Source organism: Notamacropus eugenii, chromosome 5 (assembly GCF_028372415.1).
Source record: "Notamacropus eugenii isolate mMacEug1 chromosome 5, mMacEug1.pri_v2, whole genome shotgun sequence".
NCBI classification, from domain to species: Eukaryota; Metazoa; Chordata; class Mammalia; order Diprotodontia; family Macropodidae; genus Notamacropus; species Notamacropus eugenii.
The window spans coordinates 172,381,145-172,397,009 of record NC_092876.1 but is presented as its reverse complement, the minus strand read 5'-3'; the positions used below and the strand labels follow the sequence as shown (position 1 = coordinate 172,397,009).

The following is a 15,865-nucleotide window of genomic DNA, read 5'->3' as shown; positions in this document are numbered from 1 at the left end:
TGCAATAACAAACAAAAGTGTTGCAACTGCAAGTTCCCCAGTGAACACCTTATAGGATCCAGGAAAAGCCACATTAAGCTACTTCAAACACCACCACTTCAAACGCCACCCCCACCCCACCATGGAAACCAAGGGAGCACCCAAAGAGACAGAAGTCACTGATTTTAAATCTTTCTCCATTCAGCTGATTAATCACCTTGGTCTGAACTTCTCCTCTAGAGCTCTTTTTCCCCCTCCCCCAGACTAGGTCTTGGCAGTGTGGCTGAATGAGGTTATCCTATAAATAATAAGCACCAGAACAGGAAGCCTATGAATGCTCCTGCCCATCCACCTGCTCTGCCCCTGACTGTCCCCTCTCCTTCAAGGGGGGCTGGAAGTCAGGACTCCTGTCTTCTATTCTTGGCTCCCTGTTCTTCCCGATTTGCTGTGACCTTGAACAAAATGAACTGTCAGCTCCATGCTTTGGCTTCCTTCTCCATGGAGTATGAGAATGACCTTTCAGTGGCACTTTAAGAATCTTGGAGGAAGTAAAAACAAAGGTTTATTTATAATTCCTCAGAGTGGATACAAGTTCTTTGAGGCCAGGGACAGGCATCTGGCACTCCTTGTATCTTCCATAATATATAGATACAAGGGGTCATGAATAAAGAGGTAGAAGACACCTTAGAGGTAATTTAATTCAATCTCCTTTTTATGGAAGGGGAAAGAGAGGCCCAGAAAGGTTTAAGTGTCTTGCCCAACACCCTAGCGGTAACGACAGAGTTGGGATTCAAACTCCAGTCCTTGGATTCCATATCAAAGTTCCCTTTTTACTGTGGTGTTCATTCCTTCTTTTAAATTAATCCAATTCTATTCAATAGAGTTATAGTGGGGGAAGCCTAAACACTGCTCCATAATATTGGACAAGTCATACTCTTTCTGGACCTCAGTTAACTCACTGAAAACGGAAAGATTAGAATAGCAGAACTCAAAATGGAGTGGACCCTTGAGTCCATGAACAAGTCTATGCATGAATTGCATCGATGTTTCAAAAGATCTGTGATAGGATATAGGCAGGATCTGTTTTACTATTTACTGTCTTTTTATCACCAGCACTGAGAACTTGTTGGGCACATACATAGTAAAGGCTTAACAAATGCTTCTTGTTTTCATCATTGTGGGTTTTCTCTGGTGGGTGGGTACTGTAATCCCTGGTGGGATTATTAATTAATCTAGTGGGTTATACTGCAATCCTTCTCTACGTTGGTGAATCTTCCTAATTATTGACTGCCACAGTTTCATGAGTTAGTGTTGTTTAAAAAAAAAATTCAGCCCCTGGTAGTCCAATCTTCAATAGAAGATACACAGTCCAATGCTAGAACTTCCTAGAATGTCTTCCTAGTTTGGTCAGGCATATCAGTGCTTTCACTCCAAAAGCAGTTATAGCCATCAAGAACCAGGGGTCACCTCCAGGCCACAGTGAGACATCAAGTTAGATTATGGCAGAAGATGCCTTGGTGATTTGCCACAAATATTCGCCTACAGGCTAGCTCCTCCACTGTAACCTATCACCTCCTGGATCCCCTCTCTCCACTGCCAGTTCTAATATACAATAATAACAGCTGACATTTATGTAGCATGTTATGGTTTGTAAAGCATTTACCATAAAACCAGCCTGAGATGGTAGCAGTGCAACTACTTTTTCCCCTTCTTAGAGATAATGATATCAAGGCTCAGAGAGGTGGGTGAAGTACTTCCTTCACTCAAACTCAGGTCTTCTGACTACAAGACTAGTGTTCTTTCCATTGTAAAATGGTTAGACGGTTAGGGGAAGCCAAATCACATTAGAAAATTAAAATTTCTGGAGGAGTGGAGTGGTAAGAGAAACAAATCTTATACAGTTCATCCTAAAACTCAAGCTCAACTCTTGGGCTATCTATTATTTGGGATTATTCATGTTGCTACTCAGGATATTAATAGTTAACATTTATATAAAACTTTAAGGTTTCCGAAACACTACATGTCATATGCTAACTCATTTGATCCTCATGACAACCTTGTGAGACAGGTATTACAGTTATCCCCATTTTACAGGTATGTGTTCGTCCTTCGTTGCTGAAGAAGACCATGCCATCAGAGAAATAATGATAAGACTTACACTTGAAAACTAAGGCTGAGAGAGGTTAAGTGATTTAAAATGTCTGAGGCAGGATTAAAACTCAGCTCTGCCTGATACCAAGTCCAGAATAATCCAGGAATTAAAAAAAAATAATAAAACCAGCAAAGTTTATGATTCAGTCATACCTAAATTCTTACTAGCTTTGGGCAAGTAAACAAGGGCTGATTTGCAAATCTAGCATGACCCTCCATAACTCTGGCTGTCTTCTACCTCTCCCTGCTGAGCTGGGATAGTCTTTAGGTATAATTTACCCTGTTTGCAAGAGTTGTTGTTCAGTCAAGTCCAGTTCTTTGTAACTCCTTTTGGGTTTTCCTTGGCAAAGATACTGGAGTGGTCTGCTACTTCCTTCTCCAGCTCATTTTACAGATGAGAAAATGGAGGCAGGTTTAAGTGACTTTCCCAGGGTCACACAGCTAGTAAGTATCTGAAGCCAAATTTGAATACAGGTCCTAATTCCAGACCAGGTGCTCTGTCCACCTTGGAAGTGTTAGGTAAGTAAAAACAATTCATAAGGCCTCTCCTCTACAATCTCAAAGTCCTCAGCAGTTTAAAGGTCTCACATAGAATGAGGGGAAGCCAACAATCCCAGGGGCCTGGAGGGGACCATGTTAAGGAGAAAAAGGCACTCCTGCCCAGCTACCTAACCTTGGGGGGTCTGGGGACAGGTCAGGGTTGGGATTATTTTAGTGGGGGAAGGTAGGAAAGGAGAGAAAAGGAAAGTAAAGAATCCCAAGCCACAGACATGTATCAGTGAGGAATACATGCATTTGTCTAAGGCACTGCCCTACCTTTTTGCTATACTAATATTAGGCATGGAGGTGAGTCTTCAAGAACTCTCCCAATGGCTTTCTCTGGAAAAACTATTCGGGGAATTAAGAGGTTTAGAGTCTGGATGAAATGTATAGCCAGCCTAGGGCCTTTATCTTGAACTATGAGGATTGAAGTAAAATTAGTGATAAATCTCAAACTGGAATAAACTACAATGATTTTCAGAGCCCCAGAGTGAACAGAAGCAAAAAACCCCTTTTCCTCCAACCCAATCAGTTAAAAAACTCAAACTATAAAATATTTTGTGAAACTCCTTGTTCAGTGAAGTTTGGATTTAGTCAAGGCAGCTTGTGGCCTTGAGGCCAAAGATTCCCCAGCCCTGCACCCATAGAGCAAAGTATTCTCTGAACTAAACCTAAACCAAATCACTGTCAGACTAGGTTTTAATCCCTGTAATAAAATCCTGCAGCACCCTTTACTAAGTGAGGCCAGTGTAACGAAAAGAACCGTGGAACTGAGAGTCAGAAGATGTGGCGTTTTGAGTGCTGGCTCTCTGGTGTAACTAGAAGCAAGCCACCTAACTTCTCTAAGACTATTTGTAATCTCTCATCAGGAAAATGGGGATAACTATATTTTTCTCACTTTCTTTTATAGTGCTGCTGTGAGAAAAGTGTTTTCTAAGCTATAAAGGGATATACTTATCTCAAAGGATTGACATGATGATCAAATGAGATAAATATGGCTGCAATGACCATTATGTTTTATAAAGTATCCTGCTAAGTGCTGCGGACACAAAAATCAACTGACAGTCTCTGCTTTCAAAGAGCACCTTGTCTTTCTGTCTCACTGTTTCTCAAAACAAAGAGTTGCATCATCTACTAGAGTCTCGTAGAAAACTCAACTATGAGTCCCAAATTAGAGCAATGATCTATTTAGGGGACATAAAAAGGATCCAGATGATAGAAATGCATAAGAAAGATATAAAATGTCACCAAGCTGCAGAGGAGAGAGAGAGCTGAAGAAACAGATGTCTGAAGAAGAGTCCATCAACAACCTCTGAGCAAGGGGAGGATGCAGAAGTCATGATTTCCCAGCAGAATAGACTTAATATTGTTACCATACTGATGTTTGTAGGGTATGACTCCCAAAATTCCCTCTGGGTCTCAATCTCTCCTACTCTGAGATCTCTGTGGAGCCTAGCATCAAGGCAGCATCACACTGAATTTTCATCTTAGATTTGTTTTATGACTCAGGATTTGTAGTCACTTCCTCTCTAGGCTTCAGTCTCCTACTTGGTAGAATGGGGAGAAGTATACACCTCTCTACCCCTGACACAGGTCTATCCCAGGGAGGGTGTACCTACTGGAGATGTCTAAGCATACTGCATTTTTCTATTCACAACACCTTCCCCTGGGTCCCACCAGACTCTAAACCAGGTGAATATTATTTTGTCTAAACACAAATAGAATGATTTCTTTTCAAGCTCCTTAGCATCTTTAAAAATGTGAGAAGAACATTTTGTAGTTTTCAAACCAAACTTCCCAAGCCACCAGGGAATGGGGAAAGGAATTTATATAATGCCTCCTTTCTACCAGGCATGGTGCTAAGTACTTTTTAAAAATATTATCTAGTTTGATCCTCACAACCCTGGGAGGTAGGTGCTATTCTAACCCCCATTTTACAGATGAGGAAACTGAGTCGAGAAGTTAAATGACTTGCCTAGGATTGAACATGAGTAAGTATATAAGACTGATTTTTTAAAAATATAAAAACTTATATTTTTATGTTTCCTTAAAGAACAAAAGAGAAAGGAAAACAGAAAAGTCAGCTCAGAGAAGGACAGTTAACCTTTACTGATTTGATGGTCATTAAACAGCTTTATATAAACAATATGGCTTTTAGTCATCACTCATAGTTCTGACTCAGAAGAATCAACTTTAGTTCTTGAAAAAAATGCATATACATATGTATATATATACACACACGCATACACACACATACTCACAGCCACCCACACATATACACATACACGTAAAATTTGAGGCTGAATTTGAACTCGGGCCTTCCTAAGTCCAAGCTCTGGTGTTCTACGTGCTATGCCACCCACTGCCTCCTACAAGTTATCCCCCTGTTTTGACATGGTAGAGAATCTAAATGGTCTGGTGTTTCGTTGCTGTCCACTGAAACAGTTTTCTAGGGGGGAGAGAAAAGCAGCAATGGCTCAAGCCTCTGTAAGCTCAAGTCTGGGGTCACTGGGTTCTGGATGGGTTCATCACTCATAGCAAACTGAATGGTAGAGTCCTTCTGTAAGAGCAGTGTCCTAGTGCTCTAGGACCTGAAGATTCACAAGTCATGAGTAAACAAGGGTATTTCTCCACAGTCCCCACCCCGCCTAACTCCCATATCCTGCTCACTTACTATTGCTTGGAGAGGGAAGCCTCCTTTCTAAGGTAGAACAGCAAAGATGAAGGTCTAAGGAAGTAAATGGCCTCAAAAGCTTTGCCTCCCATTCTCAATCAAAATGTGGATCACTCTTCCTTAGAGACTAGGGGAGGAGGAGGAAGGATAAAGAGGGAAGAGGACAGAAAGAAAGGGGAAAGTGTGGACACCTGGTGCATTTGTGAGGAGACAGCATTCTTGATCAGAGTTGGAAATCAGATTCTGGGTTTCATTCATAATCTCTTTCACCTAAGTGATCATGATGGAAGTGCTGAAGAGAAAGACATACAATGAAAAGGGAAAAGGAACTGGGATTACTTTAGTCCAAAGCAGAGACAAATTAATGAACATTCAAATGAAGCACAGTGGATACAATATTGGACTTGGGAGTCAGACAAACATGGGTTTGAATCTTGTCTCTCAGACAATATCTGAGTGACTTGCGGAAGTCACTCAGCCTCTCAGACTCAGTCTCCTTTATCTGTAAAATGGGAATAATACACCTACAACACAGGACTGCAAGAAACAAATGAGGTGAAGTATGTAAAAAGTTTGGCAAATTGCAAAGCATCACATAAAGGTTAGCTCTTCTACTATCATTATTCATCATTATTGTTGTTGAAAGGAGGTATGGTGTGGGAGAGAGAGTAGGTCTCAAAGTCAGGAAGACCTGAATTCAAATCCTGCCTCTGGATGCTGGCTGTATGACCCTGGTCAATTCACTTCATTTCTCTTGGTGCTCTAAGTAATGAGGCTGTAAGTCACAGAGAGGGAGGTGACCTGCAACGGTAAAGGGAGTTTCCTCACACAGGATTCCTAATATAAATGAAATCCCAAGTCCTTAAGCTATTAATAGCTTAAAACTGCAGACTGCTGGGACTTTGGGACCATCCTATCTATTGGGCACCTATATCACCAGCCTCATTTCAATTATATTGTTCAAGCCATTTCCCCAGAGGCCTTGAGAAGAGGAAAAGGGCTTCAGCTGAAAAGGTAAGGAAGGCTCTGACCTGAAGAGTGAGGATGATAATCCACTGAATTATATGGGCCAATGAGGAAAAAAAGAGTAAAACTCCCTTTCCTTCATGTCCTTTCAACCAACATCTTGAAGGTAGAAAGGGAGATACAGCAGGAACTATAGGTAATTATGAAAGCTAAATATATCAATAAAATTTATTTTAAAAAAAAGACCCAATTATTTGCTCAGGATGTCTTGGGTGCCATCATGTCTAGACAGAGGAACAGACTAAATGACCTTATAAGGTCCCTTTTAACTGGAGATTTGGGGAAACCAGATACCATTTCCCAGATTTAGTGATTTTTGAAAAGGTTTCCAGGTCCAGCTGTTTGCCATGAACTACTAAGGCCACTAGATGTCTCTGCTGATCCACCTGGTCAAGCCATGGGTTCACAGACTGACTTTAGGGAGGACAGTAAGTCTTCTAAGAATGAGCCAGGCTCCTGGGCTGTTGGGACCAGGGTTCATCATGATGTCTTGAGTTTCCTAGGGAACAAGTTCAAATATGCGTTCCTTCCCCCCGCCCCTGCTTTTTGGGAAAGTTTTTCTTAACCAACACAATGCGCAACGTTCTTAAGATAATATTTTCACAGTATCTTAAGTACAGAGACCTTCAACCATCTAATTTAATTCCCTCACTTTATAGAGGAGAGAAATGAGACCCAGAAAGATAGAGTGATTTGCCAAATGTTACTAGGATAGTATGAAGCCAAGCACAGGATTTGAACCTAGGACTTCTAACTCCTCTAATTCCAATCTACTTCTCTCCCCCCCTTAAATCATCAGAATAACTTATTCCCCAATAGAAAACAAACACCCTGAGATTCAGCATTGTATAATATCTCTAGCACATAGTTGAGACATGTTTGATTTCTTGACTGATTTCTATCCATTTGGCACACACTGCTTTCTACTGTATATTGCTCTGTATTTATATCTGGCTGCAAGCCTCTTAGGTGCCAGGCACTGTGCTAGGTGCTGTAGGCAAAATAAAAAAGCAGTCCCTGCCTTCAAAGGGCTTACCTTTTGTAGGGGAGAGGAAGAATCCAAGATATAAAGAGAGGAGCACATCTAGGATAACTTGAGGAGGGAGAAAGGACTAACATATTGGGGGGGGGGGGGGCGGAATGGGATGGATAGAACTTTCAATAGAAGATGACTCAAAACCTCAGCCTTAATGGAAGGGATTCTAAGAGGCAGTAGTGAGGAGGGAGGGCATCCCCGATATGGGGAACAGCCAGTGCAAAGGCATGAGGGATGGAAGGTAGTATAAAAAGTTAAGGGACAGTGAATAGGCGAGTTTGGATAGAATGTGGTATGTAAAGAGGAATAATGTGAAATAAGCCCAGGAAGGGAAGTTGTAGCCAAATTGTGAAGCACTTTAGATGCCAAGTTGTGTAAGTTTTATTTTATCTTAAAGGGCAATAAGTAGACCCTGAAGAGTCTTGAGTAGGGGAGTGATATGACAGGACTTGTAATTTAGGAAGATTTTTTTGCCAGTGATGAGGGGGATGGACTGGAGGGGGCAGAGACTGGAAGCTGGAAGTCCAATTAGGAGACTGTTACAACAGTTTAAATGAGGACGTGAACTAGGATGAGGGCTGTGGGAGCTGAGAGAAGGGGAGAGATGGCAGAAACATTACAGAGAAATAAACAACCAACTCAGCAACTGACTAGATAAAAGGGGGATTCCTTATGTACCATGCAGAGCTTGTCCTTTGAGCTCAACTGTGGAATCCTTGAGAAAAGGAATTTTGTCCTTCATTTGCTTACATCTCTTCTAATATCTAGCATAGTGCTTGGAACATGGTGGGTGTTTAATATTTATTTGTAGATTGATCAGGTAGGAAGCTCTGGCTATCTATCCACCCTTTTTTGGCAGTCTCTCCCTCTCTTCCCTGGGTCCAGCCAGAGGCCCCTCTAAGGCCAGGGTAGGTTCCCAACCAAGAAGCCAAATGCCTATAAACAAGCCACCTAATCCTCTTTCTGAACTGCTTTGGCCAGGGGCTCTAGCCTCAAGGGGTAGGCAGTTCTGTACTGTGGGGACAAGAAACAGCTGCTGCTCTTAAGGAACATTCCTTCCCGGAAGGCTCTGCTCAGGTTTCACTGACTGAAAAGGCTACTCTCTGTCTCCTGGTGTTGAGTTGGGGGAGGGAGTCAGGTGGAGGGGTGGAGGAGGAGAAAAGAGCAGGGTGAGGGGCAAGGGCCTGGAGGATGGCAAACTTCATGCCTGCAAAGTTCGTGGAAACTCCAAATGTTCAGGGGTATTAGTAGGTTTGAACATCTGACTATTTTGTAACTTCCATCCTAGAGAGGTGCTTCTCTCCACCTCCTGCTCTATATGTTCCCCACAGTGGCTGGGCCCCAGACCCAGCCAGGAAACTTCCCAGGATGGATAGTCTCCCCAAAGCTTGACGTGCAGCATTGTCTATTTGGAAGGGACCTTGGAGATCATTCTGTCCCAGTCTTACCTAAAGCATGAATCCTTTCCACAGTATCCCTAACCACAGGCGACCCAAACCCGCTCAGTTCCTGTCAGGGACAACTATTCTCTTATTTCCCATTCCACATTCGGACAGCCGAGTGGTCTGTAGCAGAAACCACATGGTTTTTGTACTAGTTCGATGGAATTCAATACTACTTACAGGGAAAGAGGATATAAATGATGCGCTGAGGAAGGCCTTGCCCAGGAGGAGCCTAGAACAGGAGACTAGCATTCAAGGAGTAGTTACACAACTTTTGGGAGGTATGACCTAATGCTGAATGAGTACTTCAACTGTTGAGACAAGAAAGGAAAGGCTGGAGTAAGCTTCCCAGGGAAGCCTGTGGAAGGCAGCAACAGTAGCCAGAATCTGTGGACCTTGCTTCTGTCACCTGGCATCACCAGGAAGATACTTGTGCCCCACAAAAGTAACTTAACCTTTTTGCCTGCCCTGCCCTCCATCCCTCCCTTCAATCCCTAACCAGAAAAGTCAGTAGTAGATGCAAATAGCTAAGGAGGAGGGAGCCAAAAGAGAGGTAATGTGGTGGGAGGACTGGTTTCTAAAAAATTGAAATTTCTTTCATTTTTCAACACCAATGTACAAAATTAACATATAGAGGCAAACTATGAGCCAGCATTTTGCAACAAAGCTGGTGGGGGTGGGGGCGGAGAGGGGTGCAGGGAGAGAGAAGAGAGGAGTGCTGGGGGAGGGGGGGAGCAATAGGAATGTTGATCCCTTTAGATCATGTTCCAAAGGGGAGAGACCCCCTCCCCAAGCCAGCCAGGCAGTGCTACTATTTTAGGCTGGGGGGGATTAAGGCTGAACCATGACGAATGTCACAGAGTACTTTTTCTTTTTTCCTCTGGGGCACCCCTCCTTCCCCTAGCTCAAAGGCTCAGATCCTCAGTTCCAGCTTCCACCCAGGAAAGACACCACTCCCATTTCATAGTGTTTTAGAAGTTCATGGGAAACTCATTAAGTCAGATTCTGGTCCTTCCCAGAAAAGGACTATCCCAATTTCCTCCTAACTCTTCATTTCCCTCGTCCTGTCTCCCTTTCTCTGTCCCTGGCTATTTCCTAGCCTCCTTTCTTTGAGGAGATTTGAGGTTTTTGCAATATCCATCTCTAGGATCAGATTTTTTCCCTAGTCAGTGATCTGAAACTTGAAACGATACTAATAAAAGTTGTGTCTTCTTTTTCCCAAAGATCTAAAGTCCTTTGGTTAACCAGTAGGACTAGTTCTCTGTGGGATCCTTTTTACCCACAGCCCATCTTGCCTTCTCCCCTAAAGCTCTCCTCCTTCAGGATGACCCTGCCAGATTCTGGTCCCAAGCCCCTGAGTAGGATTCCAAAGAGGCTCTTAAACTGCCTTTGCTCACTTACTGCGTACCCCGAAGTCATACCAGTTCTCTCTTCCCCCTCCACAGTAGAGCTCCTCATTGAACACCCCCCCCAACTCCAGACGTAGAGGTAGAGCTGGAGGGCCCAAGAGGGGGAATCCAGTGCCTCTCTAAGGGCCTGATTATTTCCAAAGACTTGTGCTAATTTTCTGATATGATCCTCACATCTCTGTGAGGCACTAAATCCTCATTACTTTTCCTGACTGATGCATTCTAATTAGATCAACACTTAAAAAAAATTCACAATAGCCACAGGATGGCTTTCCATCTCATTAACTCCTCACTTATTATTTTCATGAAAATTACTGATAAAAATGTGCATCTCCATTTGGTGAGGCCTCACAGCCTCCTCAGCTCCTATCTTGAATCTCTCCCGTCACCGGGGCTGCGCACCGTTGCTATAGCAACCCACAATAATAGAAACTAATAAATTACAAACGAGATGCTCGTTGAGCAATTATTGTCCTCTTTTATGCAAGTTTCTTGCTAATTTTGATCATAAGGGAAAGTACAATAAGACTCTGAAGGAATGAGTCTATTTCAAGAGAATATTAGCAAACAGAAGCCAGGGCAGCTTCTTCAGATCTGTGATAAAATGATTTGGTTATTTCAGGCAAACGAAAGAGGAAATAAACTTCTTGTCCCACACTCCACACTATCCAAAGTCCCCACCCCACATCTTTCACTTTCTCCCAGTTCCACAAAGGTCTTCCATAGCAGGGATGGTATTTGTTTGCAGGATGAGAATCTCAGGAGATGTGGCTCACTATCAAAGAAATATTCCCTTAAAGTCATCCCCTCCCTTTGCCTATCTCCGTCCAATCTACAGTGTCCTGGAAATATGGCTAGATGTGTACAGGAAGGATCCTATTCTAAAAGACCTCCTGGGAATTGGATGGCACAGTCATTCTCTGTCACCCTTTCTAGCATTTCACAGTTTGTACCCACTCCTCACCTCTCTCACCCCACCAGATGGGGTGCTTGAAGAGAATGAGTCATCACAAAGCTTCTTCAGAAGATATTTCAGTATGTTTAGATTGAAGGAAGATGAGATAAAGTCATTTTTCTACCCTTCCTCCTAGAAATATCCCCAAAGTGGAACAGGAAGAATCAAAGGAGGGAAGTATTATTCATAGGATCATAGATTCATAGTTAGAAGGGACCTTAGAGGTTATCTCTTCCAATCCTCATTTTATAGACAAGGACACTGAGCTTTAGAGAGGGTTAATACTTTGCATGAGGTGACACAGGTACTAAACTGTACAGTTGGGATTTCTACCTAAGAACTAGGACTCCTGTGCCATACTTTATAGGAGAGGAGCTAATTACTGTATACAAGTAGCAAACATCACCACGGTGAAATCCATCCTTAGAGAGAAGTTTGGTGAACAGGTGTCACTCGATTTTTTTCCTTAACATGACAGGTTGAAAGGGTCAGCAGAACTCTCTTTTGATGGGCTTCTTAAGTTATGTGTTGAAAGATACAAAAGTGATCTACCCTAACTTGGCATAGCGAATCTGCCCTTCTTCCTACCTTCTAGCTTCTCTGAAACTCGAGTAGAGGGAGCTGAAGAGGTGGTACTGGACAATCACACTGAACAAAATTTTGGGGACGTGTTGTGTGAACCAGAAATTAAACACTGATGAAGAAGTAGTGGGTGAGAAGAGATGAGAACCATCAGACGACAGTGGTCAAGGAGAGATGAACTATCCAGTAGGCAGAAAGGCTGAAGAAGGATCAGTTTGCCCATAGAAGCCACCACCAAGAATTCAGCTGCCCAGGGTACTTTAGCAATAGGGTTGAAGGTAAAGTGCTTATGGTATAATCAGGAGTTTGTCCCTGCTTCAGAAAAGACACTCTCCTTCTCGAAGACAGTTGTTTCTCCTATAAACAGGAACACTTCGCTCAGCATTATTTGAGACTTCACTCACAGCACTCCCTTTTCAGAGGCTCTTAACAATCCCCAGCTGTCAGCCCTAGGAGAGTAGATGAGATGAACCCAGAGGGGCTTTGACAGCTAAATAAGCCAATGAGGCAGATACCTCTTAAAGCATCCTCAAGTATTTTCATGATGCCTACCCATTATTGTACCAGGCCTAGTTAAGGAGTCAAAGAGGAGAGAGAGCCCCAACAACCTGAGTTGGAGGAAACCTGTCATGAGATATACATTACCTGTGGGTGCAGGTTTATGGAGGGTTGGTTGGGGGAATAGGGACCTCCAAGGTCATTCCTGAGCAGGTTGTCACTGTGCATCTTAGTCTTGAGGCAGGTGATATAACGGTTACAAAAGTCCTTGCAGAGTTCATTCACCTTCTCCAACTCCAGCAGGTGGATTCTCAGAACCTGGATTGCCTTCACCATCTGGAGAGGTGGGGAAGGCAGGGAAGGAGTGAGAGGTGAGATCATGGCATTACTTCGGAGATCATGCATACCCACTCATGCCCTTTCCATTCCCATCTCTAGGACCCCAAGGCCACAGGAGGAGAAGCAGCATCACTCATTGCAGCAGTAGCTGAGGGAACTGTGTAGCTTCTTAAAGCGCCCTTGTCTCCAGAAAAGCTGCCAAGGATTGGAGCAGGAGATGGAGAGATTCTCCATCTTTGAGCTAGTATAGTTCTAATCCAACCTCTTCCAGGAAGTCTTCTTGATTAACCTTATCTAATTCTCCAAAATATCCAAAGAATTTCTAATCTTCAACCCCATCCCCAATACATCAACATATTTTTTACAGTAATTATGTATTCTGATAACCTTTTAGGAGTCTGTCTCCTGAAGCCCTTTGTAAACCTTCTGAGGTCAGTGATTATATTTGCCCTTTAAAGAAAAAAATTATTGAGGTCTTTTATCTTTATATCACAGCCATTTCAACTTCTCCAGACTGAAGCCTCCTTTGTGAAAATGAATATCTAATAGCTAATTATTTTGAAAGTGCTTTAAGGTGTGTAAAGAACTTTATAGGTGTTATGTCATCTTGTCTTCACAACAACCTTGTGAGGTAGTTGCTATTATCACCTGCATTTTACATATCAGAAAAGTGAGGCCAAGAGCTGTACGTGACTTGTCTAGGGTCACACAGCTACGTAAGTGCCTGAGGCAGGATTTGATCTTAGATCTTCCTAAATCCCAGTCCAGCACTCTATATACCACTTCACAGCAAAATTAAAACAACTAAGCAAAAACATTTGATAGCCACCACAATATTCTGTCCTGGTTGTCTCCTGTTTCTGTGCTAAGGGGTAAGGTAATGCTTCGTTGTCAGTGGTCTGGGATCTTTATGGAGTTTTCATTTCCTCAGTTCATCTTATTTTATGATCTTTTGATTTACGTTGTTATAGTCATGTTGAACTTGTCTCATTGTATTGCCTATTTAAGGAAGCACAAGACCTAGCATCAGGAATACCTGAGTTCAGATCCTTCCCACCTACTTACTAATTCTGTGACCTTGGCTAAGTTACTTAACTGCTATCTGCCTCAGTTTCCTTATTTGTAAAATTGGGGTAATAGCACCTATCTCCTCGGATTGTTTTGAGGATCAAATGAAATGTAAAGTGCTTAGCACAGAGCCTGACACAGAGTAGGCACTATGCAAATCTTTCATCATTATTATTAAAATTCCAAATTGAAATCTAGTATACTTTTACTACACCACCAATAGTGTATCAATGTACCTATCTTCTTACAGCTCCTACAACATTAACTCTTCATCACATCGTTGTGAGATGGAACCTCAGAGTTGTTTTAATTTTCATTTCTCTTACGATAAGTCATTTGGAACATGTTTTGCTTTGGTCATTTCAAGTTTGTAATTCTTCTTTTGAAATTTGTAATCTTTGGCTCTTAATATGTGCTTGTTTTTGAATATCAGGATTTAATCAGCAATATTTGGTGCAAATATGTTTGTTCTTAAGTCTGTATCCTAAGCACCTGACAGGAGAGTCCTTGCAGGCACTTCATCAATACTTGTCAACTGACTCACTGACTCAGCTTGGGCGAAAGGGACAGAAGTGGTCAGGTATTTAGCATTATATGATTGTCCTTAACATTACAGATACTTATGTGTTCTTGCCTGCTTTTGTTGCCTATGTATTTTTGTGTGATTGTATGTGTGTGTGTCTGTGTGTATGTTGACTCTTAGAATGAGAAGTCCCCAGTCATTCTTTGCTGAGCACCTACTCAGCAAACACACTATAGTGGGAGAATCAGTCAGCTTTTCACCTGCATCCTTGTAATCAATGGAGGAATAAGTAGAGAGGAGGGTTCTGACAGTGCATGAACAAGGTTGGGGTGGGTGTTGGGGGCAGGAGGAGAGGTTTTCCATTAGCATTCAAAGTAATGAGATATGTCTTGGCAACTACCAGCCTCCATAAGAGATGTGAAAAATCTAAAACAAGCATTTCTTTTTTAAAGATTAGGAAAATGAGGTCCAGAGAGAGGAAATGACTTGCCCAAAGCTAGAGTTACTGAGTGAAAGCTGAGATTCAAACACAGGTTTCCCGATTCCAAATTCGGTGCTCTTGCCATTCTATCACCCTAGCGTTCATTGAGATCCACCATTTGGAGACTCTACTGAGCTAGATATCAAATTCTCAAGGGTTATGACTATCCACTATTTCATTTTGGCCTAGAGTGTTTTCCGGGACTTCTTCTTAGGGCAAACACTCAGCGCATGGTATAGACTGACAGAGTGGAGGATAAAATTTCTGTCTTCCGCATAAAACAGATAAACTGAGGTAATGAGTATTAATTTCTGAAAAAAATAGGGTTTGGATTAGTCTGGGCTGTTCCTTAATTTGCCGTTTTCTGGGAGTGGACCTTTTATTTTATATGTGTCATAATACCAAGAATGGTTCTAGGCACAAAGCGTGTTCAATAACTAATTGGGATTTGGTCATTTGTAGCATAAAGCAATGGAACAGAAAAGCATTTATTAAGAGTCTTCTACGTGCCAAGTAAAGTGCTAAACACTTTTCAAATATTATCTAATTTGATCCTCACAAAAACCCAGGATGGCACATGCTATTATTATCGTCATTTTGTAATCGAGGAAACTCGGGCAGAAAGAGAAGTAACTTGCCCAGGGTCACAGAGCTAGTAAGGGAGGCCAGGTCTTCCTGACTCCAGGCTCCTCCCACCTTTTTCTGAAGGGACAATGTAATTAGAAGAAGTAAGGGTCTAGGTCAGGAACACAAGATCCTGGGATACCTAAACAAATGTCAAGTCATACTCACTTCTTTCCTGTCTCTTCCATCTATCCTCCTGGCATCCTCCTTCTGCTTCTCCAGCTTTTCCTCTCTCATGTCTAGCCCAACAACTTCATAATAACTGCTTCCTCTCTCTCTCTAGTATCCTCTGGTCTGGAAGACACCATGGTGGATCTTGTGATCCAGCCCCTTGCCTTTAGGTTGATAAATATCTAAATAGTCCAGCACAGATGGTTGTCACTTCCCTTATAAAGGTTTTATCACTCTGTTGGTTAAGAAGTATGTTTTTCATTCCCCAATTGATAAATGGTCAAAGGATATGAACAGGCAATTTTCAGAGGAAGAAATTAAAGCTATCTATAATCATATGAAAAAATGCTCTAAATCACTATTGATT

The 15,865-nt window shown here is 42.2% G+C and overlaps 1 protein-coding gene across 4 annotated transcripts in view; it reads right to left on the bottom strand.

The window, feature by feature from the left end:
- Positions 1–15,865, bottom strand: part of PKNOX2 (PBX/knotted 1 homeobox 2) — a 341,067-nt gene that overhangs the window by 35,018 nt on the left and 290,184 nt on the right. For all 4 annotated transcript variants that reach the window (XM_072611458.1, XM_072611459.1, XM_072611460.1 and 1 more), the window contains one exon: positions 12,440–12,628. In XM_072611458.1, coding sequence (XP_072467559.1) covers positions 12,440–12,628 — 189 coding nt within the window. The remainder of the gene's footprint in view (positions 1–12,439; positions 12,629–15,865) is intronic.